Raw genomic sequence first — 26,737 nt, forward strand, 5'->3', positions numbered from 1 at the left:
TCATTGATAGATATTAGGTCTTGCTTTATTTTGTGACAGTTATCGCTAACCATTTCTAATATGGATCTAAAATTTAAAGTTTATTATACTTGTTATCCGCTTCATCTTTTTCAGAATTTATAGTTACATAAAGATATCTTTATACCTATTATTTGGCATTACATCAGCAATTGAATCAATTCTGATTCCATCCACTCAGTACAAAGGTTAGTTTTGCAGCTTTACCTGATAACACATAAATGTTATTTGGTAAAGTTGCCTAATAACCTTTTTCATCTATTTTGTGATTATTGATTACTCTCAAATTGAACAAGAGTTTTGTCTAGGAATGCAAGTCAAACAAGAGTTTTGGCTAGGAGTGGTCTGCATAATTTTTGTAGGCCAGCGTTGTACTTCTTTTTCCTCAAAAGATATTTATTTCCTCAAAAGATATTTAAATCTGCGTTACATTGTTTTCTGTTTTGGATAATGAAAGTTGGATCATCTTCACTCCTGTGTTGTTTCTTATCTATATTAATGATCTTGCCAATAATCTTACCTCTATTTATTATCTAAGTGGCTCTATTTGCTTGATGAGACCATCATACAAAATTGTAAGACTTAGTTGCTTAGAAAAAGCAGCTGATCTTGAATGTAATCTCTCTTTGTAATCTCTCTTTTAAAACAGCATGGTGCTCCTTATTTTTGGAATTACTACCATGATGACTGCCTCAATCCTAAAAACCCAATTTGCTCTAACACAAAACAGTTTTTCTATCTAAACTCAATCTTATGCGATTCATCACTAAGCAAAGTTGCATCCTTTAAGTGTAAATGTTTTAATGATAAAATTTAAATAATGTTAAAAGTTAAATGAAATATCTGTTTTTTAAACAATAAAATATCTATTTTGTTTTTGAATAATCAGAGGCAAAAATTGTTGTAAACGCTGTCTTTAGTTTCAGTACCATCTATTAGGATATAACTCTTTTTATTTATAAGACTTTAAAACATACAAAAAAGTTGTTTTACTTTCTGTAAAAGCAAAAAAAAAACAGTTTTACAAACATCTCTAAAAAAAAGTAGTTTAAAAAAAAGTTTCAAAAAAAAAGTTAATCTGTTTTGATTTTAATTATTTTGTTCTTCACAGGTTAGGGTTGATAAAAATGTTGAAACTTTTTTTGAAACCTCTGTACCAATGAGCTCCTACCTAGTTGTGTTTGCAATTACAGAATATCAGTTTCGTGAGTTAGTTACAAGCAGCAATAATAAGGTAAAATTTTGTTTTTATGTGTTTTATATATAAAAGTTTGTAAAGCTATGTAGTAGTTAGTTTATATTATGCAAGTTAAAATATGAATATATATGCATATACGTATATATATATATATATATATATATATATATATATATATATATATATATATATATATATATATATATATATACATATATATATATGGATATATATAAACAACAATGGTGAAACTTCAAGTTGAAGAAAAAAGCTAGATAAGTGTTTTTTACTAGTTTATTATTGCTCTGTTCTTTAAGAACATTGAGCACTCTATTTGTAAAATACATAATTTACATATACATATATATATATATATATATATATATATATATATATATATATATATATATATATATATATATATCAGGCCTTGTTACGAGATTTCGCTGCGTAGCGAAAACGCGTAACGCATTTTTAAGTAAGCAAATATATTTTGCTCAGCAATTATATATTATTATATATAATTATATATAAAGTAAGTAAAGCAATTATATATAAAGTAAGTAAAGCAATTATATATAATTATATATAATTATATATAAAGCAAATATATTTTACTCAGCAAATATATTTTGCATCGTTAGAAGTTATATTGCGTCACTAGCGTCTTTACAAGTACCGCATTGTAATTAGTTTAAATTGTAATTAGTAGTAAACGTTTGTAATTAGTAGTAAACGCATTGTAATTAGTAGTAAACGCGTTGTAAGTTATTTTATTAACGCGTTAAAAATCATACAAACAGTTTTTTTTTTCTCACTATAACAAAAGTTACAAATAAAATCAAAGTTCTTATTAAAAAAATCATTTTTATTATTTTTTTCAAATATAAACTAAATTTTCTTTTGAAAAAAATATTTTTTTCATGAAACGTAAAATATTTGTTTATTTTCTTATGATTTTACATTTGGTTTTTGGTTATTTTATCAATTGTTAATAAATTTTTTCTTATTTAATTTGTGAACTCTTTTTAATAATGTTTTTAAACAATAGAGTTTTTTTGTTATTTATCAGTTACCGATAACATATTCGTGATCATAATTTATTTTCATAAATTAAATGAACGTCATTAAAACTTTACGTTATTGAATTAACAATAAACAAAATATGTTATTAATAAAATTTTTACATCAAAATAAATCGTGTATTTTTTAAACTATTATGACTAAAAATAATTTTTATATATAAAAGGAATTTATATATTTAATTCCTTAAGATAAAACTTAAACACTTTATTTTTTTTAACTAATTTTTAATAACAAAAAAAAAAAAAAATGAAACAAACTGTTTCTTTAACAAAAAAATCTATTAGTTTACAATTGCGGTTAAATGCTTTTACTTACGACTTTATTTCTTCTGAATAAACGTCACGTTAACGATAATCAAAAGATAATTTAAATATTCTAAAAGATATAAGTTTTTGCGTAGCGCAAAACTGCTGAGCGCGTAGGCAAATCGCCTTTTCGCAAGCAAAATGCGAGCTGCGTAACGCTTCTTAACAAGGCCTGATATATATATATATATATATACATATAATTTATAGAGTCTATGAATGAAAAAAAAAAAAAACAAGTGGTGAAATACCAACTTTTATGTTAAAATCTTACTTAATATACTTTAGGGATAGTCTTACAGATTGTATCAATAATAGCATCTTAGATGGAACATTCCCGTCATTTCTAAAAATGGCAGATGTTTTACTGTGTTTTAAAAAAAATGACCCAACAGATAAGGCTAACTATCGCCCTATAAGTATCCTACCCGCTCTCTCCAAAGTTTTTGAAATGATCGTTTATGAACAGATTTTGTTATTTATGGAGCCAAAATTTGACAAACTTTTGTGTGGTTTTCGTAGAGGTTATAGTACTCAGCATACACTTATTTTTTTACTTAATAAGTGGCATGAATGCATTAACAATGGAGGTATTGTTGGAACATTATTAATGGATCTATCTAAAGCGTATGATTTTATTCCGCATGACCTACTTATTGCTAAATTAGAAGCGTATGGTTTCTCTAAAGAAAGTCTTAAATTTCTTATATCGTATATTAGTGGTCGTAAACAAAGGGTAAGGATAGGACGTTCTGTTTCTAATTGGGTTGATATTTTGTCGGGAGTGCCTCAAGGTTCCATTCTTGGCCCCATCCTCTTTAATATCTTTATAAATGATATATTCTTCTTTATTAAAGATACTGAATTGTGCAACTTTGCAGATGATAATACGCTGTATGCCTGTGATTACAGCTTAGAAAAGGTTATTTCTCGATTGCAAAAAGAAGCAACTAATACCATTGCCTGGTTTAAGTTTAACTCGATGGTTGCCAACCCTGATAAATTCCAATTACTTTTAGTTGGTTTAAAAAACACAAAAAATCAATACCTAAAAATAGGTAATATAACTGTTTTTGCCTCTGATAGGGTGAAACTACTTGGTGTTACAATTGATAAGAATCTAATTTTGGAGAACACATTAAATACTTATGCAGTAAAGCTAATGGTAAATGTTTTGCTCTTTCACGCATAAGAAGTTTTTATCCCGTAATAAAGCTACATTGTTGTTTAACGCCTTCATAATGTCAAATTTTTCTTATTGTCCCCTAATATGGATGTTTTGTTCTAAATACTATGACAACCTTATAAATAAAATTCATAAAAAAGCTCTTTGTATTGTCCATAAAAGGTTTGACTTATCTCTTGATGAATTGTTAAGTTTTGATAATAGTCCAAGGATCCACTTAAGAAATTTGCGCTTTCTTATGATAGAAGTTTTTAAATCAATTAATTGTCTAAATCCACAATTTATGAAGGATTTATTCAATACAAAAAAACTTCCTTTTGAACTTCGTTGTAGCAAAAAAATGATTCTACCTTCAAATTGCTCCAAATATAAGGATACATGTTGTACTATATTTAGAGCCATCTCGTAATGGAACACTCTAGATAACAAGACCATGTCCTCTAAAAGTTCTGAGGTGTTCAAAAAACATATTAAAAATTGGTATGCAAAAAAATGTTATTGTAAAATCTGTCGTTTTTAATTACTATATTTATTTATCCTGACATTATAATACAATATTTACTCATTTTTCTGTAATGAAACGGTTGTAATTTGAATTTGAATTTGAATATTTTTAATGTTATTTGTAATTTATATTATAATTTTGTAAATTGTAGTTTGTTTTTTGTTTTTAAATACTTTTTAAAAGATTAATCGAAAATTGACTATATATATGTGGACATATATACAGTCAATTTATTTATTTGATTTTTTTTGGTTTATTTATTATTTATTGTTTTTACGATTTTCATGTGAGTGTGTATTGTCTATAATTGTTAAATGTGTTGATTTTAATTAGTTTATTCTTGTTAAAACTATTGTAACCATCAACAAAAAATAAAGTTTTAAAATTAAATTAAATATATATATATATATATATATATATATATATATATATACTTATATATATATATATATATATATACATATATATATATATGTATATATGTATGTGTATATATATATATATACATATATATATATATATATATATATATATATATATATATATATATATATATATATATATATATATATATATATATATATATATATATGTATATAAATATATATATATATATATAATATATATATATATATATATATATATATATATGTATATGTATATATATGTATATATATATATATAAACATTTTAAAAACATTAAAAAGCTTCTTCCTTGTAAATGGTATACAAGTTTGCAACAAGTTCTTTCATCCAAAAAGAGATCATGTTTTAAAACTCTTTGCCCTTCATGAAGACATGACCACACTCATGAGTGTCTGGTGTACTGCAACATTACTCTCTTTGTCTTGCAACTTTCTGAATATGGATAAGGTGTTTTTATAAAGTTTCTTGCGACTGTCCACTTTCTGAATGTGAATATAGTGCAACAATTTGTTTTTGTAAAGTTGTGTTTTGTGCTAACTAATGTCTTGTTTTGCATTATTTTACATTTTAAAATTACTAATCTCAAAAATAGTTATTAAGTTTTAAAATTAGCAAAGTTAATATTTATTGGAACCAAAAGTTTTTTAAAAAGTCTTTACTAAGACTGTCAATGGGTACCCAGGCACATGGGTACTCACCTATTGGTTACTACCTGAGAGATTTATCAAATAACAGTTACCCATCGTATGTGTATAAAGATCTTAAAAATCTTTTTTTTTTTAATTTCAATGATTACAATTTTTTAACACCATTAGAATTTCTGGAAACATTGAACATAACGTTTGAAAAGTTGTTTAAGTCTTTGATTTAGAAACTCAATTAATTATTTCTCATTTTATGTAAAATATTTTTCTTTATATAAATCAGAACCCCTCCTACTTGTTTATTAACTTGTCTCCCTCAATGTCTTAATGACATTGAATGAAACGTTTTTATTGACTATTTATAAGTACGGCTTTTATAGAAAATATTTTTTTTTTTACAAGTGCTAATATACCCACCCATTTGTTCAATGGATACTCATAGTAGTAAAAAGAAAGAAATGCAACTTTATGATGATGGGAAAGAGGCTCAAGCAGAGCAGGTCCAACTATGTTTACAATGCGTTTTTGGATCTTGTCTAGAAGAGAAAGAGCATCATTAGAAGAACCAGCCTAAATATGACAACAGTATTCCATGCAGGTACGAATAAGAGATTTGAAGAGGTAGAGAATGGAATCAAGAGAGTGAAAATGGCGAGCACGATAAAGAGAAGCAACCTTAGCAGATGCTAATTTAGCAATCAATTTTATACATGGTTTCTGTGAAAGGTCAGTGGTAAATGATTCAGTGAGAGGGTTATCATTCATTATTATAAGGATGTTGACAGTACCGCAATAATTGTTTGCAGTAAATAACAGAGTTTTGTTGGAGTTAAAATTTACAGGCCACTGTGAGCTCCAATCTGTTACAGAAGTGAGATCAGATTCAAGATCGTCTGCTTGTTCTAAGCGATTGAAAAGAGAAAACTTTTTGTCAAGACAGTATATAGTTGAGTCATTAGCAAAAAGATGTACTTTAGATGTAAGGTTGTCGGGAAGATCATTTATGTAAACAAGAAACAAGATAGAACCAAGGATAGAAGGATAGAAGCTTGAGGTACCTCAGAAATTACTGGAAATAAAAAAGAGTGTTGGTCTTTGAGGATGACTTTAATAAAGCGGTTAGAAAGAAATGATTTGATAATCTCAAAAAATTTCTCAGATACTCCATATGAAACAAGTTTATGGACAAGACCAATATGCCAAACTTTGTTGAAAGCCTTAGGTATGTCAGGAACAATAATCCTATCCTCTCTGCCTCCATCTTATGCATGATAAAATCTTCCAGTCACAGCAGTTAGCAAATCAGCTGTAGAGCAAGAGGATTGAAAATCGTATTGATTGTCTCACAGCAAGTTATTTGGTTCAAGATGGAATGTGAGAAATTTGTTTATCCTAGACTCAAAGACCTTGCAAATAACAGAAAGAAATCTGGTTGGACAATAATTGGAGGGGTCAGAATGTTTACCGGAGTTTTTGAAAATTGGAACAGCAGATACCATTTTCCAGATGGCAAGAAAACAAGACTCAGTCAAGCACTTATTAAATAGTTTAGATAAAATTGAAGAAAGTTCTAAAGAACAATTTTGTAAGACTGCGACAGGAATGTTGTCTGGACCACAAGCAGTCTTGGGAAGAAGGAAAACAATAAAAAACAATGAGAAAGGTAATAGAGTGAAAAGGTGCTAAGCAGAAGCACATAAAGGAATGGTCAAAGGATTTGAATCTGATTTTTCAACAAATAGGTGAATTGATGCGTATGTATACCCCAAGCCAAGCATGTGACTATTGGAGTCTTTGCAAATCAAAGGATATACTATATTATACGCATGCAGTGTGCATACCATTTGTATATATATAGCCTGTATTATTTAATAAAAGATTTATAAAAACATTATTAGTTAGTTATTATTAGAGTTATTAGTTGTAAAATAGGATATTAAAACAACCCAAATATGAATATTTTATAATTTGACTTTTTTAAAGATTTTCTAAAGGTCTTTTTAATTGGGCCAACTTGGTTATTAGCACAGTATAATAACCATTTTTATTGTTTGCATTTTTAATGTACTTCAGTCAATATTTTTATGCTAATACTATTATGATTATGTATTTTATTTAAATTTAAAATAAATAAATTAAATTTAAAAGTATTAAGTTCTTCTCTTTGTTTTAAATGTTTTCCAGGATAAAACACATGATTCTTTATTTAACATTATTTTGAGTATTTAAATCTACTTAAATTTATTAGCATAATAGTTCTTATAAATAGTTAAAAGCCTTTAACTATTTTAAAGAAATTCTAAAATAAAATATGAAAACTTAAATAGACAATTTTTTTTTCCAGATTCGTGCTTTTGCTCCTATTGGGAGACTAGATGAAACTGAACTTGCTTTGTCCATTGCTCCACTTGCTTTAAAGTTTTACTCTGAGAAGTTCCAAATTAACTACAGCTTGCCAAAACTAGGTAATTCTACTGATGATGATGATGATTATAACGATGATGATGATGATGATGATGATGATGATGATGATGATGATGATGATGATGATGATGATGATGATGATGATGATGATGATGATGATGATGATGAAGATATAGATAATGATGATGATGATAATTGTGATGATACTTATTCAGATTTAGTTCCTGTAACAGAATTAATTGCAACAGCAGATGAAAACTGGGGTATGATAATTTTTCAAGAGAACAGTTTGCTATATAAAGATGAATCTGTTTTCAATATTGAATTTACTACTAAGACCATAAATCACGAAGTTGCTCATCAGGTTATTTTTTAGCTTTTATTTTTCTATTTTTTTTTATTTAGCTTTTCAAAATGTATTAAATTGCATGTGTGCTTGTTGCTAATAAGTATAATCAAGTATAATTTATGCTAAATAAATTGTAATAAATTAAATAGATTATAAGTGTAAATTATAAGGAAGAGGAGGTAGGGGAAAACAATCTGAATTTTAAGGTAGATTGAGAAGGCAATAGTAGCAAAAATTAGGTAGAGTAAGTAGAGTACTAGAAATTATACTAAATAATACTAAAATTATACTAAATAATAATAAAATTATACTAAATAATAATAAAATTATACTAAATAATACTAAAATTATACTAAATAATAATAAAATTATACTAAATAATACTAAAATTATACTAAATAATACTAAAACTATACTAAATAATAATAAAATTATACTAAATAATACTAAAATTATACTAAATAATAATAAAATTATACTAAATAATAATAAAATTATACTAAATAATACTAAAATTATACTAAATAATACTAAAATTATACTAAATAATACTAAAATTATACTAAATAATCATAAAATTATACTAAATAATAATAAAATTATACTAAATAATACTAAAATTATACTAAATAATAATAAAATTATACTAAATAATAATAAAATTATACTAAATAATAATAAAATTATACTAAATAATAATAAAGTTATACTAAATAGTAATAAAATTATACTAAATAATAATAAAATTATACTAAATAATAATAAAACTATACTAAATAATAATAAAATTATACTAAATAATAATAAAATGATTATAAAAACTAATAAATGCTTTCAAATGTATCAAAAAAATTAGAGAGATTTTCAAATTATAGAAAGTTGACTTTTTCATAATACTTATTTATTTTTGATATAATTGTGAATAACTGTGAATTAAAAAATAATTTTAAATTTAAAAATTCTGACTTCTTTAGTTAGTTGATTCTAATATGGAATCGTTCTATTAGTAAAACAGAATTATCTTCGCTAATGTTGATCTTGGTTTATTTAATGATGGAGTGTTGGTAGTTCTCCTGCAGAAACTTTGAGCTAATGCTAGTGCATTTGATTTATTGGGACTTGCCAATTTACTTTTATAAATTGATTAGAGTTTATAAAGTAACCATTTAAAATTCCATTTTTTCTTCTATCATTAAATGTAGTTGAATTAAGAATTTTGAGTCTTGATATAATTTTGAGATTGATAGTTAAGTTTATATGAAGCAAGCACAAATTTTATAGCCCAAATTATTTCTAGATTTTCAATTTTTTTTTACTATTAAGATTTTGTATTGAAAAAAATGTTTTAAGGTGGTGAGGCCTTACAAATGTTTTAAGGTAGTGAAGCCTTACAAATGTTTTAAGGTTAGGTCTGTCAAATGTTTTAAGGTGAGGTCTTAAATGTTTTAAGGTTAGGTCTTACAAATGTTTTAAGGTTAGGTCTTACAAATGTTTTAAGCTTAGGTCTTACAAATGTTTTAAGGTTATGTCTTACAAATGTTTTAAGGTTAGGCCTTACAAATGTTTTAGTGTGAGGTCTTACAAATGATTTAAGGTGAGGTTTTACAAATAGTATGCATAAAATCAATTCAATAAAAAAAAATTTTCAAGCAATAAATCTGCTATAAAGTTCTATTACCTGGTGACCTTGCATTTTTTAGCACTTTTTTTATTCAACTCCTGTGATTTTAAAAGTTATCCAATATGCCTGGGAAGTATCTCTCATTAGATGAAAGGGCGATTATTCTGGCTTAATAAGAAATTTATAAAAAAATATTGACAATGTTGAGTAAAAAATCTAAAAAATTTAAAAAATATTTTGATAAACTTTATATAGAAAATTCATTTTGCTTATATTCAACAGTATCTGTTGGAATTGGAATATTGACAATTATAGAATAAATATTCCAAAACCAACTCCATATAACATTTTATTGTTAAAAAGTGTAATAATCAGAACGAAATTATACACAGAAAAAAGGAAAGTGATGGCAATCAAGATATAATGACAAAAAGAGGGGAAAATAGTTGATTTGATACATTGCAGTTAACAAAATTTAGCTACAAAGTTTAAATGCAGTAGTCTTTCATTCAAAGAATATTGAAATAAGAAAATCTAAAAGCTTAGCACACAACAATACAAAACAATTTCTTCCTAATTAAAAAACATAAACAATCAACTTAATCAATTAAATCAAATTTAAAATTGTCCAAATTTTAACAAATCATAGTGATATAATTATTTATTGCAAGCATACTGAGTGTTCAAGAAGGATAATAAGTAGGCTTCTGTTGCAATTAAAATATCTTGATATTTGAGAGATTCTGAGCCATAAAATCTGTTAGTCTTAAAAAGACAAGTTTAAAAACATATTTGTTGTTAAAGAGAGAGGTAACTAAAAATTTATGGAGAGCTGTTAAGCAATTAAGATAAAATCATATTGACCTACTAAATCAGCATGTCAAAGTGGCAGCATATCAAAGTGGCTTGCAGGCCACATGCAGCCCGCAAGACCTTTAATGATGGCCTCCAACATTTTTATCATTTTGTTACATATGGCGGCCCATAGACATGCAGTTTTCTGAACTCTTTTATTAAGAAGGACATGATAGTGCAGCAGATTAGCATTAAAAATGACTGGAATTGTGTACAAGTGGATAAAAGCATGAAATTTTCGCCAATAACTCAGAAAGTTATGCTGTTTATTTTAAGATATAGTGGCAAAGTGTAGCATGACCAGAACTGGCTTGAATCCAAGTTGGCAGTTACCGCCATCTTGGATTTATAAAACCATTAGTAAATTTTAAACCGTTTAACTAAAATTTACCAAAATCTTAAGGAAGGTAGAACATAGCAAGTATACATTAATCGCAGATGTGCCAATTCCCAAAAGAGGGAAAGTGTTAGGGCACGACCCTCTTCCCCAAAAAAAGAGCCCCCCCCCCCATCCTAAGTATGACTTTTTTTCAAAAGTTCTATTTAAAATATTTATATCTACTTTTTTTAGTATATACTTACATTTTTGTAAAATAAATGGAGTACATATTGAAAACTAATCTGAAAACGACATGGGTGCAAAAATACAAAACGTCAGTGAGTGCTTTTACCCAACCCTGGTATTAAACCTTAATAATATAAAGGTTTTTGCTTGTAAGTGCGCATTGTGCTGCAACACATATACTTTGATCATAAAAGTCATATAAAATGTCTTATTTTTAAAAAACACCCTTTCCCCTAATATTTTTTGAGGTGCGGGTCTAATGTGGGGGCAGGCTAGAGAAAATTGATAATGAAGCTAACCGCAACCTAGAAAAAATTAAAATAACAAGCAAGGTACCAATTTTTTAATTTATCAGAGAAAATCTTAAGTAATTTTATAATGCATAAAATATATAAAGAGTTCTCAATGTAACAATAAAATGCATAAATATTGCAAATTTATTGAGATTTTAAGTGTAAAATACGCAGCAACAAAGCTAAAATAAAAAATGTATGACTTTAAATACAGAATATATGTAGTCTAAGCTAAATTCAGCAAAATGGGTTTACATTAGACACTCTCTAAACGTCACAAAAATTAGCAACTTTTGACAAAAAAGGTTAAATTTTTTTAAAAAATAATTAGCTTTAAAAGAGGATCTAAAGTGGTCAGAAAATGTTGTATATATATATATATATGTATATATATACATATATATATGTGTATATATATATATATATATATATATATATATATATATATATATATATATATATATATATATATATATATATATGTATATATATAGTGTAAGTGAAATATTTGTGCCCATTCACTTAATGTTGTTATTCGCAAGCAACAATACTCCTTACTGTTACTGCAGCAGAATAGTGAGAACCTCGTCATAAAAGCTTTTGTTAACTCAGACAGGTTCTAGCAGTCTCCACTGATGTTTAAATGGAGAGCTGAGTTATATTTATAACACTTTAATTTCTTATCTTTATTTTATTTTATTTTCTCGGGTTTTGTTTATATTCAAGTGCGTTAGTCTTTGTTTTATATATATATATATATATATATATATATATATATATATATATATATATATATATATATATATATATATATATATATATATGTATTGTATTAAAATAAAACAAAACTCTTGTTTGTTGAAAAGTGCTCAACATTTAGGAAATTTATTTTGACTATTTATAAATTTCAAAACAGAGCGGTAATTAAAAAGGAAAAAGAAAAAACTTTTATTATGGAGCTTTAAGTTTCATGCCTAACGACATCATCAGTCATATATTTTCATATATATATATGAAATATATATATATATATATATATATATATATATATATATATATACACACATATTTCACGATTCATTTTATAGACGAAGCTAGCTAAACCATAAAAGTTTAAAATTTTAAATTATATATTAACTTTATACTTATAAACAAAGGGCGTACAGGTTAGGGACCTGCAAATCGATGTTTTTAGTACATAAATCGAAGCAAATCTTCACTTGAATTCTGAAGTTTAAGCTTTTTTTTTATATAATATTTTTTAGAAAAAAATATTTGAATAAACTTATTTATAAACTGCTTCTTGCCTTGGTTAACGTTTGATTAAAAGGTATTTACGGATAAACAAAATTAATTTGATAGCACCAAAGTGTCGAATATCTTAAAAGAAAATGCAACAAAATCAGTAAGTAGTAAGAAAGAATTCAAAAAACTTGAATCATTTTTTTAAATTCAAATTGAATCTCGAATTTATTAATCAAAAACCAATTCCATTATAAATTTCAAAGCTTTTCCACAGGCTAATATAAATATGTATTATACGTCTGTTTAACTAAAATGAGTTTCGTGATTTTACAAAACGCAGACCAGAAGTGTTTTAGAAGTTCTAAAACACTAAGGAAAATTTTTTTTGGATCATTTCTTTATTATTTTCGCAGTATCTCAATGCAAGCTTAAATTAGGCATATGTACATTTCATTACTTCAAAAATGTATCCAGTTTATGGCTTATTCAAAAATATATCCAATATATATATATATATATATATATATATATATATATATATATATGTATATATATATATATATATATATATATATATATATATATATATATATATATATATATATATATATATATATATATAGTTTGTTGCATTTGGGAAGAGCGGAAGGAAAAAAGTGATTCTTACGCCAACATATACGTCACTTTTAATTACTTTTGACTTTCGTCCAACATTTGCGTGTTGTCAGAAAGTTAAAACCATTAATTTAATTACAAATTAATCGCTTTTTAAAAAAACCACAAAAACGCAAATTTAATTGACCAGAATATTTTTAAAAACATTCTGAATGTTTATAACAATATAAACAATGTTTTTATTTTTGTTTTTTTTAATAAAATGTTTTTATTTTTTATTTTTTTTAATAAAATGTTTTTTTTTTTTTTTTTTTTTTACTGTCTTATAGCCTGACTCGCTAGGGAGTGCTGCTACATCGACTGACAAGTAGCCTGACTCGCAAGGGAGTGCTGCTATATCGACTGACAAATAGCCAGGCTCGCAACGGAGTGCTGCTACATCTACTATCTTTTAGCCTGACCCGCAAGGGAGTGCTGCTACATCGACTGAGGGTTTCATTGGGGCAGGCAGTCTATCAATTAATAAAAAAAAAAAATTCCGGTCTTGCATTTTAATTTTTACTTTTTGTTAACAAAATATGTAAAAAACTTTCAGACAACATATAAGAGTTCTATATATACTCTTGCATGGTCGTCTTTATGTTTTTACCATAAAATGTCAGTTTTAGGTTTTTTTTTAATTTTAAAGACCGGAAAAATTTTTTTTTTTTTAATTATTTGATAGACTGCCTGCCCCAACCAAACTCTCAGTCGATGTAGCAGCACTCCATTGCGAGTCAGGCTACAAGATAGTTGATGTAGCAGCACTCAGCGCATGTTTTACAGTTAAAAAATAAAAATAAAAACATTCAGAATATTTTTAAAAACATTTTAGTCTTTTAATTTGCGTTTTTGTGGTTTAATTACTTCTCATAATTTAGCCTTAATTTTGTCAGCTTTATTACCACAAATAAGTGAAGAGCCATTTTTTTACCACAAACATGTTTTCTTAGCCGTAAACTATAGGAAATTATATATATATATATATATATATATATATATATATATATATATATATATATATATATATATATATATATATATATATAATAGTATACATATTTCAAATATGTATAATATTATAATATATACATAATTGTATACATATTTCAAAGCTCAAACCTGGAAAACATAAGTATCCTAATAACACAGTTCTTTTTAGTGGTTTGGTAACTTGGTTACTATGAAATCATGGAGTGATTTGTGGCTAAAAGAATCTTTTGCAACATTTTTACAAACACTTCCTACATCAAAATACTATCCAACATGGGATGTTCAAAGCTCTAGTTATATTGAAAACTATGTTTCGTCATTCAACACTGATGCCAGCAGATATACTCATGCCATTTTACCAAATGCAACTGATTTGTCAACACTTGAATCAATGTATGATGTCATAACCTACAGTAAAGTAAATTTTTTAAATTTATTTTATTTACTTTTTATTACTGTTTGGTTTTTAAATCACTTTCTTTTTTAGTTATACTATACGGTTTGGTGGCCAGTATATAAGTTTAAATGCCAGTATATAAGTTGAATTACTGTTTAGAATAATTTATGATTTAAAGACTTTTTTTGAAGATTGTCTTTTTAGTTCCACCAATTAAAGTTTACAAATTTTCTCCTTTAAAATAAAGTACAATTAAATTAGATGATTTTTTACCATGCTATACTTTAAATTTTCAATTAGCAATCAAAATAATTGCATGATCACAAGTTTCGTACTATTAAGTGTTTTATATTTGTCCTAATAAGATTTATATATAAAACTTTTATAAGATTTATATAAGACTTTCATAAAGAATTATAATGTGTATAAGTACTTTTTTAATAATTTAATTATGAAAACTTTTATACCTGTAAATACTTTGAAGACCTCTCTCAATGTTTTTCTCCATTTTTGGAAGTAAACATAGAGAGAGGCCATTTTTTATTTTGCCTGAAGTATTTTATAAATAAATATTTGATAAATATTTTTTATTTAAATAACATTTAATGTTTATACCACTTGCAAGGAGAAAAATGTAGCAACTGAGCATATTGTCAGAGGTTTTACAACTGCACATATTGTCAGAAATTCTACAACTGCACATATTGTCAGAGACTTTAAAACTGCACATATTTGCAGAAATTCTACAACTTTTATTTTAAAACAGTTGTACCACTAAGTTCAATATGTGTTTAATTCTTGCCAATCTAATTCAAAATATATACTTATTAAATAAATTTATTTATATGTTAATTATTTAAGTTATAAAAATTTTAATTACTTGAAAAGTTGCTCAGGAAAAAATATGTTCTACAACTTGCATAAGTTAAATATATTTGGGGAGACATTAAAATCTATTTGTATTAAAGCTATTAAAGAAAAAGAGACCAAAAACAGCAGATTTTTGATTTTGAGGCTAAATTTTCAGTTTTTTTTTCTTTTTTAAAACTTTAATTACTAGCTCTCCTGATTAACTTCAATTTGTACTTGAAAAACATTTGAAAAAAAACTTATTCAGCTATATTTAATTTTAAAAGAAATAAAAAGAGGTGGGATGAAGTTGAATGTCTTCAGTCTGTCAGAATGTAGCAGTTTTTATTGATTTTGGCTCATTTTAATTTAGCTCAGTAATTTTGTTTTAATTTAGGGAGCATCAATCTTGGCAATGATCAAACATTTGATTGGTGAGAAGAACTTTTTTGAAGGGCTTAGGGTATAATTTTCAAATGTTTAAAAATTAATTTGAAGCTATAATAAAATACAAAAGATAGAATGTATATTTTAACTAAAAATATATAATAATAATAAAAATAATAATAATTAAAAAAGTATACAATAATAATAATATGAATAAGTATTTTGTATAAAAGTATAAAATAATAACATAAATAATTATTTTAGAATTTCCTTTTGAAGTACCAGTATTCAAATGCAGGTTCTGATGACTTTTTTATGACCCTAAATGAGGTTTGTAGATTTAAGCATTTTTTTTTTTAAATAATTGTATACAATTTTTTACTAAGAAAATGATTATAAAATGAAATTGAACCATTATGGTGTCATTTAATCAAAGTAGTATATAGATAAAGTATAATGCAGTTTTTTACCACTTCATATTTTTTGCTCTCACCGAAGAACGGATGTTCAAGGAAAAAAACTAAATGAATAAGAATTTTCAGAGCACTTAGGAATAGTCTCAGAAAAAGGATGAGACTTAATTGATTGACAAGTAACTCGAGAATGAATTTTAGTAGATGGCACAAAAGATGCTAGCTCTTTCGAGCAGTCCCCATTATAGTATTTGTAGAAAAGAGAAAGAGAAGCAACATTACAATGATGTGAAAATGGTTGGAGGTAGGCTGCAAGAGCAGGTCCAACTATATTTGCAATGCATTTTTGCACCTTGTCTAAAAGAGAAAAGACATCATTGGAAAAATGTGCAAAAGTATTCCATACAAGGACAGATTTGAGATTGAAAGATATTATTAAGATTGAATAGAATCCGGAGTAAGAAAGTGCTGAGCATGATAAAGAGATGCAACTTTAGCAGATGTTAATTTTGCAATGGAATTGATATGAGGTCTCCAAGAAAGATCGGAAGTAAGAGTTAATCCTAGTTACTGCCATTCTCTTTTTTTGCCACACATTGTCTTTTCCTATGCACCACCTTACCTATTCTTTTTTTTTTTTTCATTGAAAGTTTCAAATAGTTTATAGAGAAGTTTAGTTTATTTTCTTCTTTTTGTAGTTGAGAACAAAAACCAACTATGGTATTATGACCATCAGATCTCATATGTACATACTAGTTTGTATATTATATAACATTTAAAACATTGAATTAATACATTATTTGTTACATGAAAATAACGCATAATAATAAAAGTAATGATATTCTGTTCAGTGTGCAAGCATTCATGGTTGTGTGTTATGTTCTATAAACACTTTATATACATTTTATGTAACAAATTTTTTTGTGTTCTTCATTTTGTGTTTTCTTAGCTATTGACAGAATGTGCTGATAATAAAAATTCTCATAACCAAAGTTTTGTGTTGGTGTTATTGATAGTAAAGATTTTTCATTGTTTTAGTCACAAAGTAGCATAGATTTGGTGGATTTCTCAAAGAAATGGATAACAACCGCAAGTTTTCCATTAGTTACTGTAATCCGCAAAGAAAACCAGCTGTTATTTAATCAAAATAAATTTCTATTGTACGGAGTAGAAGATAAAAAGTATGAACTTTTTTTTGAACTACACTTTTGTGGCTCATATATTTATTTAAAATAATGAAATATATTGCAAATTTTATTGAGTTTAAGTTAAATATAAAACAAATGTTTAACATGAAAACTTAGTTACTATTTATTATGAAACTCACCCCCCCCCCCCAAAAAAAAAATCATATATAAAAAAAAGTCATGTATATTTATATTTTTTTGTTAATTTACTTCCCCAAGGCCAAGAAGGCTACTAAAGACAAAGAGGCTACTTTATTGTGGTTTTACCCATTTCTCAAAAAATATTTCAAATAGAGCAATATGCATATATATATTAACAAAGAAAAAAAAATTTTTATATGGTACTTTAAGATTTATGCTTATATACGGCAATCATCAGCCATTGAATACAAAATCAATAACAAAAACTCAGCTTTTTACAATTGAGTTTTATTTTATTATTATACTACAAAATATATATGTATATATATATAATTTTTCTTTAACAGGTAGCTTCATCAGGAAGAATCCTATGATTTTTCCTGGTTGCCGCCCCTCGAACCATTATTGAGATCTGCTAGAGGAGGGCACTAAATCATTACTTGTTTTTCAGTAAAATGAAAAATGGTTGGTTGCTCTCTTCAAACAGGTCTCAAAAGTCCAAGCAGCGCCAATGTTTGACACTTATTTCGACCCCTGTATATATATTAACAATATACTATATTTAAATTTAACAAATAAATCTAAAGAGAAAATGGTAAACATATAAATATTACTGTAGTTTATATGTATATAATACTTTATACTTTTTGTGCAGTATTACCTAATATTTTAAATGTAAAATCAAATAGAGGAAGTCAAATATGCTTAAAAAAATTTTGTGAAATATTTAGCCCCACTTGGCCGATTTCACTTTCAATTCGGTTCTTTCTGAATAATGGTTCTATATCAAATAGTATTTTGTTACTTACAAGTAGGGAAGGTATTCCAAATTTTTAATTTTACATGCATGCAAGATAAATATTATATTTATATTCATTCATAGACTACATGTGCACATTATGACTTCAATGACTCCATGTGTTATGATTACACTAACTACATGTGTACATTATGATTACACTGACTACATGTGTACATTATGACCACACTGACTACATGTGTATATTATGATTACACTGACTACATGTGTACATTATGATTACACTGACTACATGTGTACATTATGATTAAACTGACTACATGTGTGCATTATGACCACACTGACTACATGTGTACAATATGATTACACTGTCTACATGTGTACATTATGACTAAACTGACTACATGTGTACATTATGAATACACTGACTACATGTGTACATTATGACCACACTGACTACATGTGTACATTATGACCACACTGACTACATGTGTACATTATGACCACACTGACTACATGTGTACATTATGACCACACTGACTACATGTGTACATTATGATTAAACTGACTACATGTGTACATTATGATTACACTGACTACATGTGAACTAAATAACATAATATAAATAAAAACTATTTTTAGCATTAATTGATGCTCCTGATAATATCGCAATGTACAAAGTAAATATGGGAGCATTTGGTTTTTACCAAGTCAACTATGACAAAAACAATTGGTTAGCCCTTCTTTCCCAGATGAAAGAAAAACACACAGTGAGTGTTGATTTTTAGTTTATTAATTGTTTTTTTTTTTCATTTTTTATTTACTAAATTCTAAAATTTAATTGCTAAAGTTAAAAATTAAAAAAATTTTTTTTTCAGTTTTTTTCTGTTATTGATCGTTCCAATATTCTCAATGATGTATTTCATCTGTCCAAGTAATGCTTTTTTTATTTTTTTATTATATTTTTTTAGTTCTGATTTTTGTAAAAAAATAGGTAATCAAATAGAAAATTAAATTATAGTATTTAAAAAAAAAAAATTATAGTATTTGTGTGTAATGCATTAAAATGCATTATACACAAAATTTTCATCAAAAATTTTGAATTTTTTTTTTCTTCTTTAAAATAGAAAAATGTTTTTTTTTTAAGTTTATTTACACTCAATTGTTCATTGCAATATAAATATCATAATCAATAATAGTATATTATTATTGATTATTTATGATTTTTTACAGATACAACTATGTAAGCTTTCAACTGTCTCTCATGTTTACTGAGTATCTTAAAAATGAAGCACATTATGCACCGTGGTTTATTGGACTCCAGTATTTAAAACTACTGCACGACACGCTGGTTGATGAAGCAGAGAGTGCATGTATTAAGGTTTTAGTTGTTTTTTTGATTTATTTGATTTGGGTTTTGATTGGTTCTTTGTTTGAGTTTGATTGGTTCAATTTGTTTGAAATTTTATTGGTTCTTTGTAAATTAAATCTGTTTAAAAAAATAATTTATATTTAAAAAATGTTTAATTTTTTTACAAACTACATTCTACAGTTCAATGATTTCCTTTTTTTTTAATGCCTTTTTGTTATAGTCTAAAGTTTCATAATAAATAAATAAAAACTTTTCTCATTTACAATTTTAATATACATTTCAATTTTGTAAATTGATTTTGTATTATATTTTAGAGTTATATTTTGGACCAAATTGAGCCAGTAATTATGGAACTTAATTTAAAAAAAGAACACTCTCATGTTGAAACGTCAGTAAAACTTTTTGTTAAATTGTCTTTAAAAGTTCTTGCTATTATTATTCCTAACCAAGGATTTTTTATTCATTTTATTTCTTATTTTATTTGTTTATAATATTTTTGTTTATCAAATCAGAAAGTGTGTAGCGGCATGGTGAACAAAGTTCTTTGATGTATTATTACAAACAGATTTAAGTAAACAGTTAGGCATGGAATTTTTTATAGGAAGCTGATATCCCTCTTGGTTTCAACTGCTGTGATTTATGAATACAAGTCCTTAGCTGTAGAGTTAAACAATTGGTTCTTGAGGTGGTTGATATCTGCTGATGTGTAAGTTTTTACTGCTGTTGTTTGTTATAATGACATGATGAAAATTTGAAAATGTTTCATTGCTTGTTTAATATTTTTTTCTGCTAGAAAGTTTGTTAAAATATTATGATTGCTTATTTAAATTACTAAATTAAAATTTTTTTCAAATAAAAACAGTAAACTCTATATTATATTTCTATATTATATAAAAATATTTTATTTTTATATAATATAGAAAGTTTAGAGTTTTTTTTTTTTTTTCTTAAGCATAGAGTTGTTATTGTTTTGTTTCATAGATTATTATTAAAAGAATATTAAATTTGTTAATACATTAAATGGATGCCTCAAAAGTAATTGAATTCTGGTAATTAACTGCCACAGTAACAGTACATTAATTCTTATAATTTACTCCCACTGTAACGGTACATGAGTTATATAGAACAGCTGTGTCTGGCATAGGAAGCCTTCTACAAAACAAAATCCAGATACAAAAACTAATTTGAATTCATCTGACTTATCTTCAGATCTTAGTGTTTATCATTATTATCCTTTGCAACGACTCAAACATTCACATGTTTGACCTGGGCAAAGGTTCTAATAGTCACATGCTTGACTTGGAAAAAGACTCCAATAATAACATGCTTGGCAATTACTCATTTTTTAATTCAGCTATTTGTTGTGAAATATTTGAATTGTCCACGTATTCTTTTCTGTGTTTTTGCATACCACCATTTTACTTTGTCACCTTTCCTTTTTTTTTTCTTAATTGTTCTCCTTTGTCCTGAGTCTGCAATTATATCAATATTGTTTCTGATTATATTGACCTTTCTCTTTATCCTTCAGCCAATTCTGTTGTTATTTGTGGCTTAAACAGGAAAGCTCAGAAACTTAAACAATTAAATTCTAACTCTGTCTTAGAATATGATCAATTTTTTTTAAGGAATAAAGTAGTTTTTGTATCTGGTGATTTTTATTTAGTTAATTTTTTGTTGTGAAAGACCAACTATGACCCAATTTTTTTTTCTTTCTTTTTTGAGCATCTTTTAAAATGATGTTTTAGTTAAAGTACTTCATTCCTTTTAGTTTCTCAATTGATACTTTTTTTGGCAGCCGCCAAAAGTTGGAAAGTTATCAGCTGGCCACTTACAGTGGCTGCCACTAATGGTCCACTGAAAAACCAATTAGCAAAACTACAACAGTCTGCTCAAAATTTCCTTTTAACTCTACTGCAAATCCACAACAACAATGTTTGGTGGGAGTTAATAAACTATTTCAAATTTAGTTTAACTACGATGGATTTTAAAAAGCTCATTTTAATTATCAGCTAATGTTTTGATAAATTATCCACCCAGTAAGTATTGTTTTAGTAAATTTGCAGTAGACCTATATAGGCATTTTTTAGCCGTTCATTGGAGTTTTACTCATTGGTTACTTTGTGGACCATTAGTGGCATCCACATTAGTGACAGTTGCTATAAATGGCAAGCCAATAACTTTTTATCGTTAATAGTGGCTAGTCATTGGCAGGCCACTTTTGGTGGCTCCCACTAATGATCCACTAAGTAACCGATGAGCAAACTACAGTGGTCAGCTCAAAATGCCTATATAGGTCCATTGAAATTTTGCTATAGAATGTTTGCTGGTAGCATTTTAATTGATAATTGTTAGAAGTTTAGTTGATAATTTTATGCATTTAAATCATTTAGTGATGCAAATGTCATTTTACTTGAACTTCTGCATTTTTTAAGTTTTTGAAAACTTTTTTTATCCAAAATCCACATCCACATTGCAATTTTTCAAAATTGCAATTTTCCAAAATCTCCCAACTTTTAAGAGAAATTTTGTTTAAACCGAAATTGACCTACCCTAATGTGAATCGACCTACCCTAATGTGTACCATGTGTAGATAACAAATATTTAACCTATAGAAAATGGTTCTCTATTAAATAAATGTTAAATGTTTTAATGGAGTATTTTGTTTTTATGAATAGTTGTGTTAATAGTTTTTGAATATTTAATAACAACTCATATATTTTTTGATGGTTTTACAAGTATAATGAAGTTAACAAACTTTGTATCATAATTATGTATATAATTTATATATAATTAAATAATTACATAATAATAATTTGTATATAATTAAATTTTTTAGAAAAATTCCGAAAAACATTTACTCCAGTGTTCTATATGTTGGAATAAAGTATGGTACTGTAAAGCAGTGGGAAATTTTATTTGATCGCTATTTAAAATCTGTTTCTTATAAAGATTCTCAGTTGTATCTTACAGGCTTGGCTTCAACAGATAATACTGATCTTATACAGAGGTTTTTTGTTTCTAAACATTTTATAAAAAAATTTAGAAAAGTTCTTTATTTTTCAATGATTTGTTAAACATCTTTTTATTTAGATTATTGTTGTACAGTTTAAATGAGACAATTGTTGCAAAAAATCAGAGACTTTTTTTGCTGAAGGCATTATGCAGTAACAGAAATGGACGATATTTTGTTCAGCATTATATCATAAAAGAATGGGACAGGTTATATGAGTAAGTTGAAATATTATCAAAACTCAAATAATATTATAACAAGTCTCTTATTTTTTCATTCTGTATTAATCAAATGATTGGTTACTTTACTGTATTAATCAAATGATTGGTTATTTTAGAAACATGAAAGGTTTTGGTAACTTAAAATCTTTACTGCAAGATTGTTTTGGTAATGGCAAGACATATTCTGAATATGGATATGTAAGTTTGTACTACTGTTTTTTTTTGTTTTTTTTTTTTTGTTTTTTATTTTTATTTTTTTGTAAAACTCAACATTTCTTAGCACTTATTGTAACCTCATTCGATAAAAACTTAGTGATATATTACAAGAACACTGTTAAAAATGTCATATGATTTTATTTTTCTTAAAAGTTAAAATTTGTTTTCTTTTAGTAAATGAATTTTTGCGGATGAAGAATTTTTTTAAATCTGTATTTTCAACGGATATTACCATAAGATAAAATCCAGCAAATTAATACTTGGGGACAAGTGTTTGTAGTAAAATAAAATTTTTAAAGTGCAGGATGCCCTAATGCCTTACTTGTTAATCAAAAGTTTGAAGTTAATTATTGATAATTTAATTTTTTAAATTATTCCTGTAGTTTTGTTTGGTTTGTTGTTCATTTCGTTGGAGTTTTTTATATTATTCCAGTAGTATTTTAGGTTTGATTTTATCGAACATTATTATATTAGTATCGAGCAATATTATAATACTATTGAGCAATATTATAATACTATTGAACAATATTATAACATTATTGAGCAATATTATAATAGTATTCACATTTATATTATTATAGTGTTTCATACTTTTAATACAACAAAAATGTAAAACATGTAACATGAGCTGGGTACTAAAACATGTAAAATGAGCTGGGTATTAAAACATGTAACATGGTCTGGATACATATATGTTATTTTATTTATTTTTGCTAAAGTTTGAATTCAACATAGAATTTTTTTACTTTTGTTGAAGTTTTTGAGTTTTCACTGTTTTTGGTTTCTCTGCTAACAAATGTGTTTCTATGTAACCTTTAAGATTCGGGAAGGTCTTGAAGCTTTTATTTCTTGTTGTAATACCAAATAAGGTCTTACCATGGTTTTCTTATTGCTATTTTTTTATAGTAGTTGTTATACCTGTTTTTTTCATCAAAAGAAATCATCTCTTGTCTGCTAGAAATCAGTACAAAATGTCTAACCACGACAAAACTATTTTGTAAAACCCATTATTCCCAGGTTACTTAAAATTTGCTCTAGAAACTTTTGAAAAATCTTTTTAAGTGTTATCAACAAAGGCATATCTAATATTGCATCTCTATAAAATTCTATTGAATAAGATTTGCTCACTTTTTATAAACTCACTTTTTGGCAAACATAATATTACTTTACGCAAATAAAATTCACTTTAGTGAGATTTAATTTAATTATTTTTTGTCAATGACACTAGTAAATATAACTTGTTGTGAGACAACAATCTTAAGATATATGTTATCTTCAGATAAATTGACTAATTTATTCAGCAGTTTTTTTATATTCACATTTAATATTACTTGAAATTATTAATTTTTGCTTGAAATTCATTTGTGTGAAACTTAATTTATTTGTGCGAAGTTTTTGTTTAACCAAGTAATACTTTTAGCAAAGAGATTTATTTTTTACAGTGCAGAAATGCATGATAATCTTACAGTGCAGAAATGATAATCTTACAGTGCAGAAATGCATGATAATCTTATTAACTCTTGCGAAGATAAAGCAAAAGATTGTTTGCACAAAAAAAGCTTTTCTTTGAAATTGTTTTTAATTTAAATGATACTGCCTGAGATTAGTCAAAGAAATTATTTTTCAGACATAATCGTTATCATCGTTATAATCGTTATTGATTCCATGTAATCACTTTACACTTTACACTTCCTAATGAGATTGATCTCCGATTGAATGGAAATTATTAAGTTATTTCAAGTTAATCGAGAACATTTAAGCGAATCGAGCTTTTTGGGTTTTCTGTTTCTTACCAACATTTTATAAAATTTGAATTTGTTTTTACTTATGTAATGTGTTTGTGTTTATTTCTAGTTTTTAGATTTCATGAATGAAAAGAATTTGGGCCGATTTAAGTTGGAGGGTTTGAAGATTCTGGATCAAATAAATATAAATATTAAAATGGTTAATCGGAAGGACGAGATAGCATCATGGCTATATACTGTGCGACCAATTTGCAATCTTGACAAAAAAAATCGAATTGAATACGATTGAATGCCAGAGTAATTCTTTTTCAGACATTATAATCGCTATTTATTCCGTGTAATCTTTTCGTTAATCTTTGTTATTTAACCCATGTAAACTCATCAAGACGTGTAATTTTACACGTTCTAATGAGTATTGATGTCCCATCGGATGGAAATCAAAAAGTTATTTTAAGCTAATCGAGAATATTCGAGCTAATCGAACTTTCCGGGTTCACAGTTCTAAGTAACATTTTTTAAAAACAATAGAATATTAAAATTAAAACATAATGCAATTTTTAAATGTTTTTGTTACATTTTTATATATATATATTTTTATACAAACTTCATATTTTTACATTTAAATTTTTGTTTTACATTTAAATCATCAATTTCGTTAAATATCAACAATACTTTCAAACAATACTTAATGCCAGGCGTATACTTCATGTTGTTATAACAACGTATAGTATACGCTGTATCACATTATACGTTGTTTTATGCAATCTTTTTTCAAGATTTTTGTTTCATTTTTATATATATTTCTTTTTGTATAAACATACTTCATATTTTTAAATATAGTTATAAAATCCTTTTTTTTAACGTATAACATGAGCTGTTTTAAATGGTATTATGTAAGTTAATTTTGTGGTATTATGTAAGTTAAAACCTTTTCCAAAGAAAAAGATGTAATTCTATTAATGATTTACATCTTTCGCAAATCTTTGCGAAGACATTAATTACAAATAATCGTGATAAGAAAGCAAGCAAAACAAAAATACAGCAAAAATTGGTTGCTTTAATAGTATATTTAATTAAAGCTACATTCTGAAATTCAAAATAGCAAGTTAAGTAATTAGATGTCTAATGCATCAATTGTTGTAGACTTAAGATTACCATTAGTTGCACGTACTCTTTTTAGTGTTTGTGGTAACTTTCAGGCATGCGCAAACTTGTCTCGTTTATGTTGGTATTTATTTCTTTAAGTTTTTTTGATAACATAAATATAGGAGTTACAAAACTATTAACTTCTGAAGTTTTTTAAAAATCTGTATTTAATGAAAGGTTAAGGTAATCTAATCTCTTACAATCAAAAAAACAGTTTTTCAGGTAACCGGCATCTTAATTATAGATCTTAAAATCAATTACATCAAACACTCCTTTCTAATACACCGTTTATACTGACAATAATTACGTTTTATTTTAAAACACGTCATAAGTTGTTATTGAAAATGTTGTATAAAAAAACAATAAAACAATATTACGAGGTTACTTTGTTAATATATGTAAACATATATTAAACAACCTTGCAATATGGTTTTATTGTTGTTTTATACAGTTTTTAATATTTAAAACATAAAACGTGTTTTGTTGTAAGACAATAAAAACACTGACAATAAAACATGTTTCATGT

At 26.1% G+C, this 26,737-nt stretch overlaps 1 protein-coding gene across 1 annotated transcript in view; it reads left to right on the forward strand.

Moving 5' to 3' along the window:
- LOC100205065 (glutamyl aminopeptidase) overlaps positions 1-25,689 on the forward strand; it is a 27,689-nt gene extending 2,000 nt beyond the window's left edge. Inside the window, exons 3-19 of the mRNA XM_065820128.1 lie at positions 1,130-1,252; positions 7,713-7,833; positions 8,008-8,156; positions 14,537-14,785; positions 16,011-16,076; positions 16,265-16,330; positions 17,452-17,594; positions 18,473-18,561; positions 19,144-19,271; positions 19,380-19,435; positions 19,735-19,882; positions 20,188-20,261; positions 20,475-20,579; positions 22,710-22,880; positions 22,964-23,101; positions 23,221-23,302; positions 25,175-25,689. Of these exons, the coding sequence (XP_065676200.1) occupies positions 1,130-1,252; positions 7,713-7,833; positions 8,008-8,156; positions 14,537-14,785; positions 16,011-16,076; positions 16,265-16,330; positions 17,452-17,594; positions 18,473-18,561; positions 19,144-19,271; positions 19,380-19,435; positions 19,735-19,882; positions 20,188-20,261; positions 20,475-20,579; positions 22,710-22,880; positions 22,964-23,101; positions 23,221-23,302; positions 25,175-25,354 (2,088 nt within the window). The 3' untranslated portion in view covers positions 25,355-25,689. The remainder of the gene's footprint in view (positions 1-1,129; positions 1,253-7,712; positions 7,834-8,007; positions 8,157-14,536; positions 14,786-16,010; positions 16,077-16,264; positions 16,331-17,451; positions 17,595-18,472; positions 18,562-19,143; positions 19,272-19,379; positions 19,436-19,734; positions 19,883-20,187; positions 20,262-20,474; positions 20,580-22,709; positions 22,881-22,963; positions 23,102-23,220; positions 23,303-25,174) is intronic.
- The last annotated feature ends 1,048 nt before the right edge of the window (positions 25,690-26,737 follow it).

Source organism: Hydra vulgaris, chromosome 15, assembly GCF_038396675.1.
Source record: "Hydra vulgaris chromosome 15, alternate assembly HydraT2T_AEP".
Classification (NCBI taxonomy): domain Eukaryota; kingdom Metazoa; phylum Cnidaria; class Hydrozoa; order Anthoathecata; family Hydridae; genus Hydra; species Hydra vulgaris.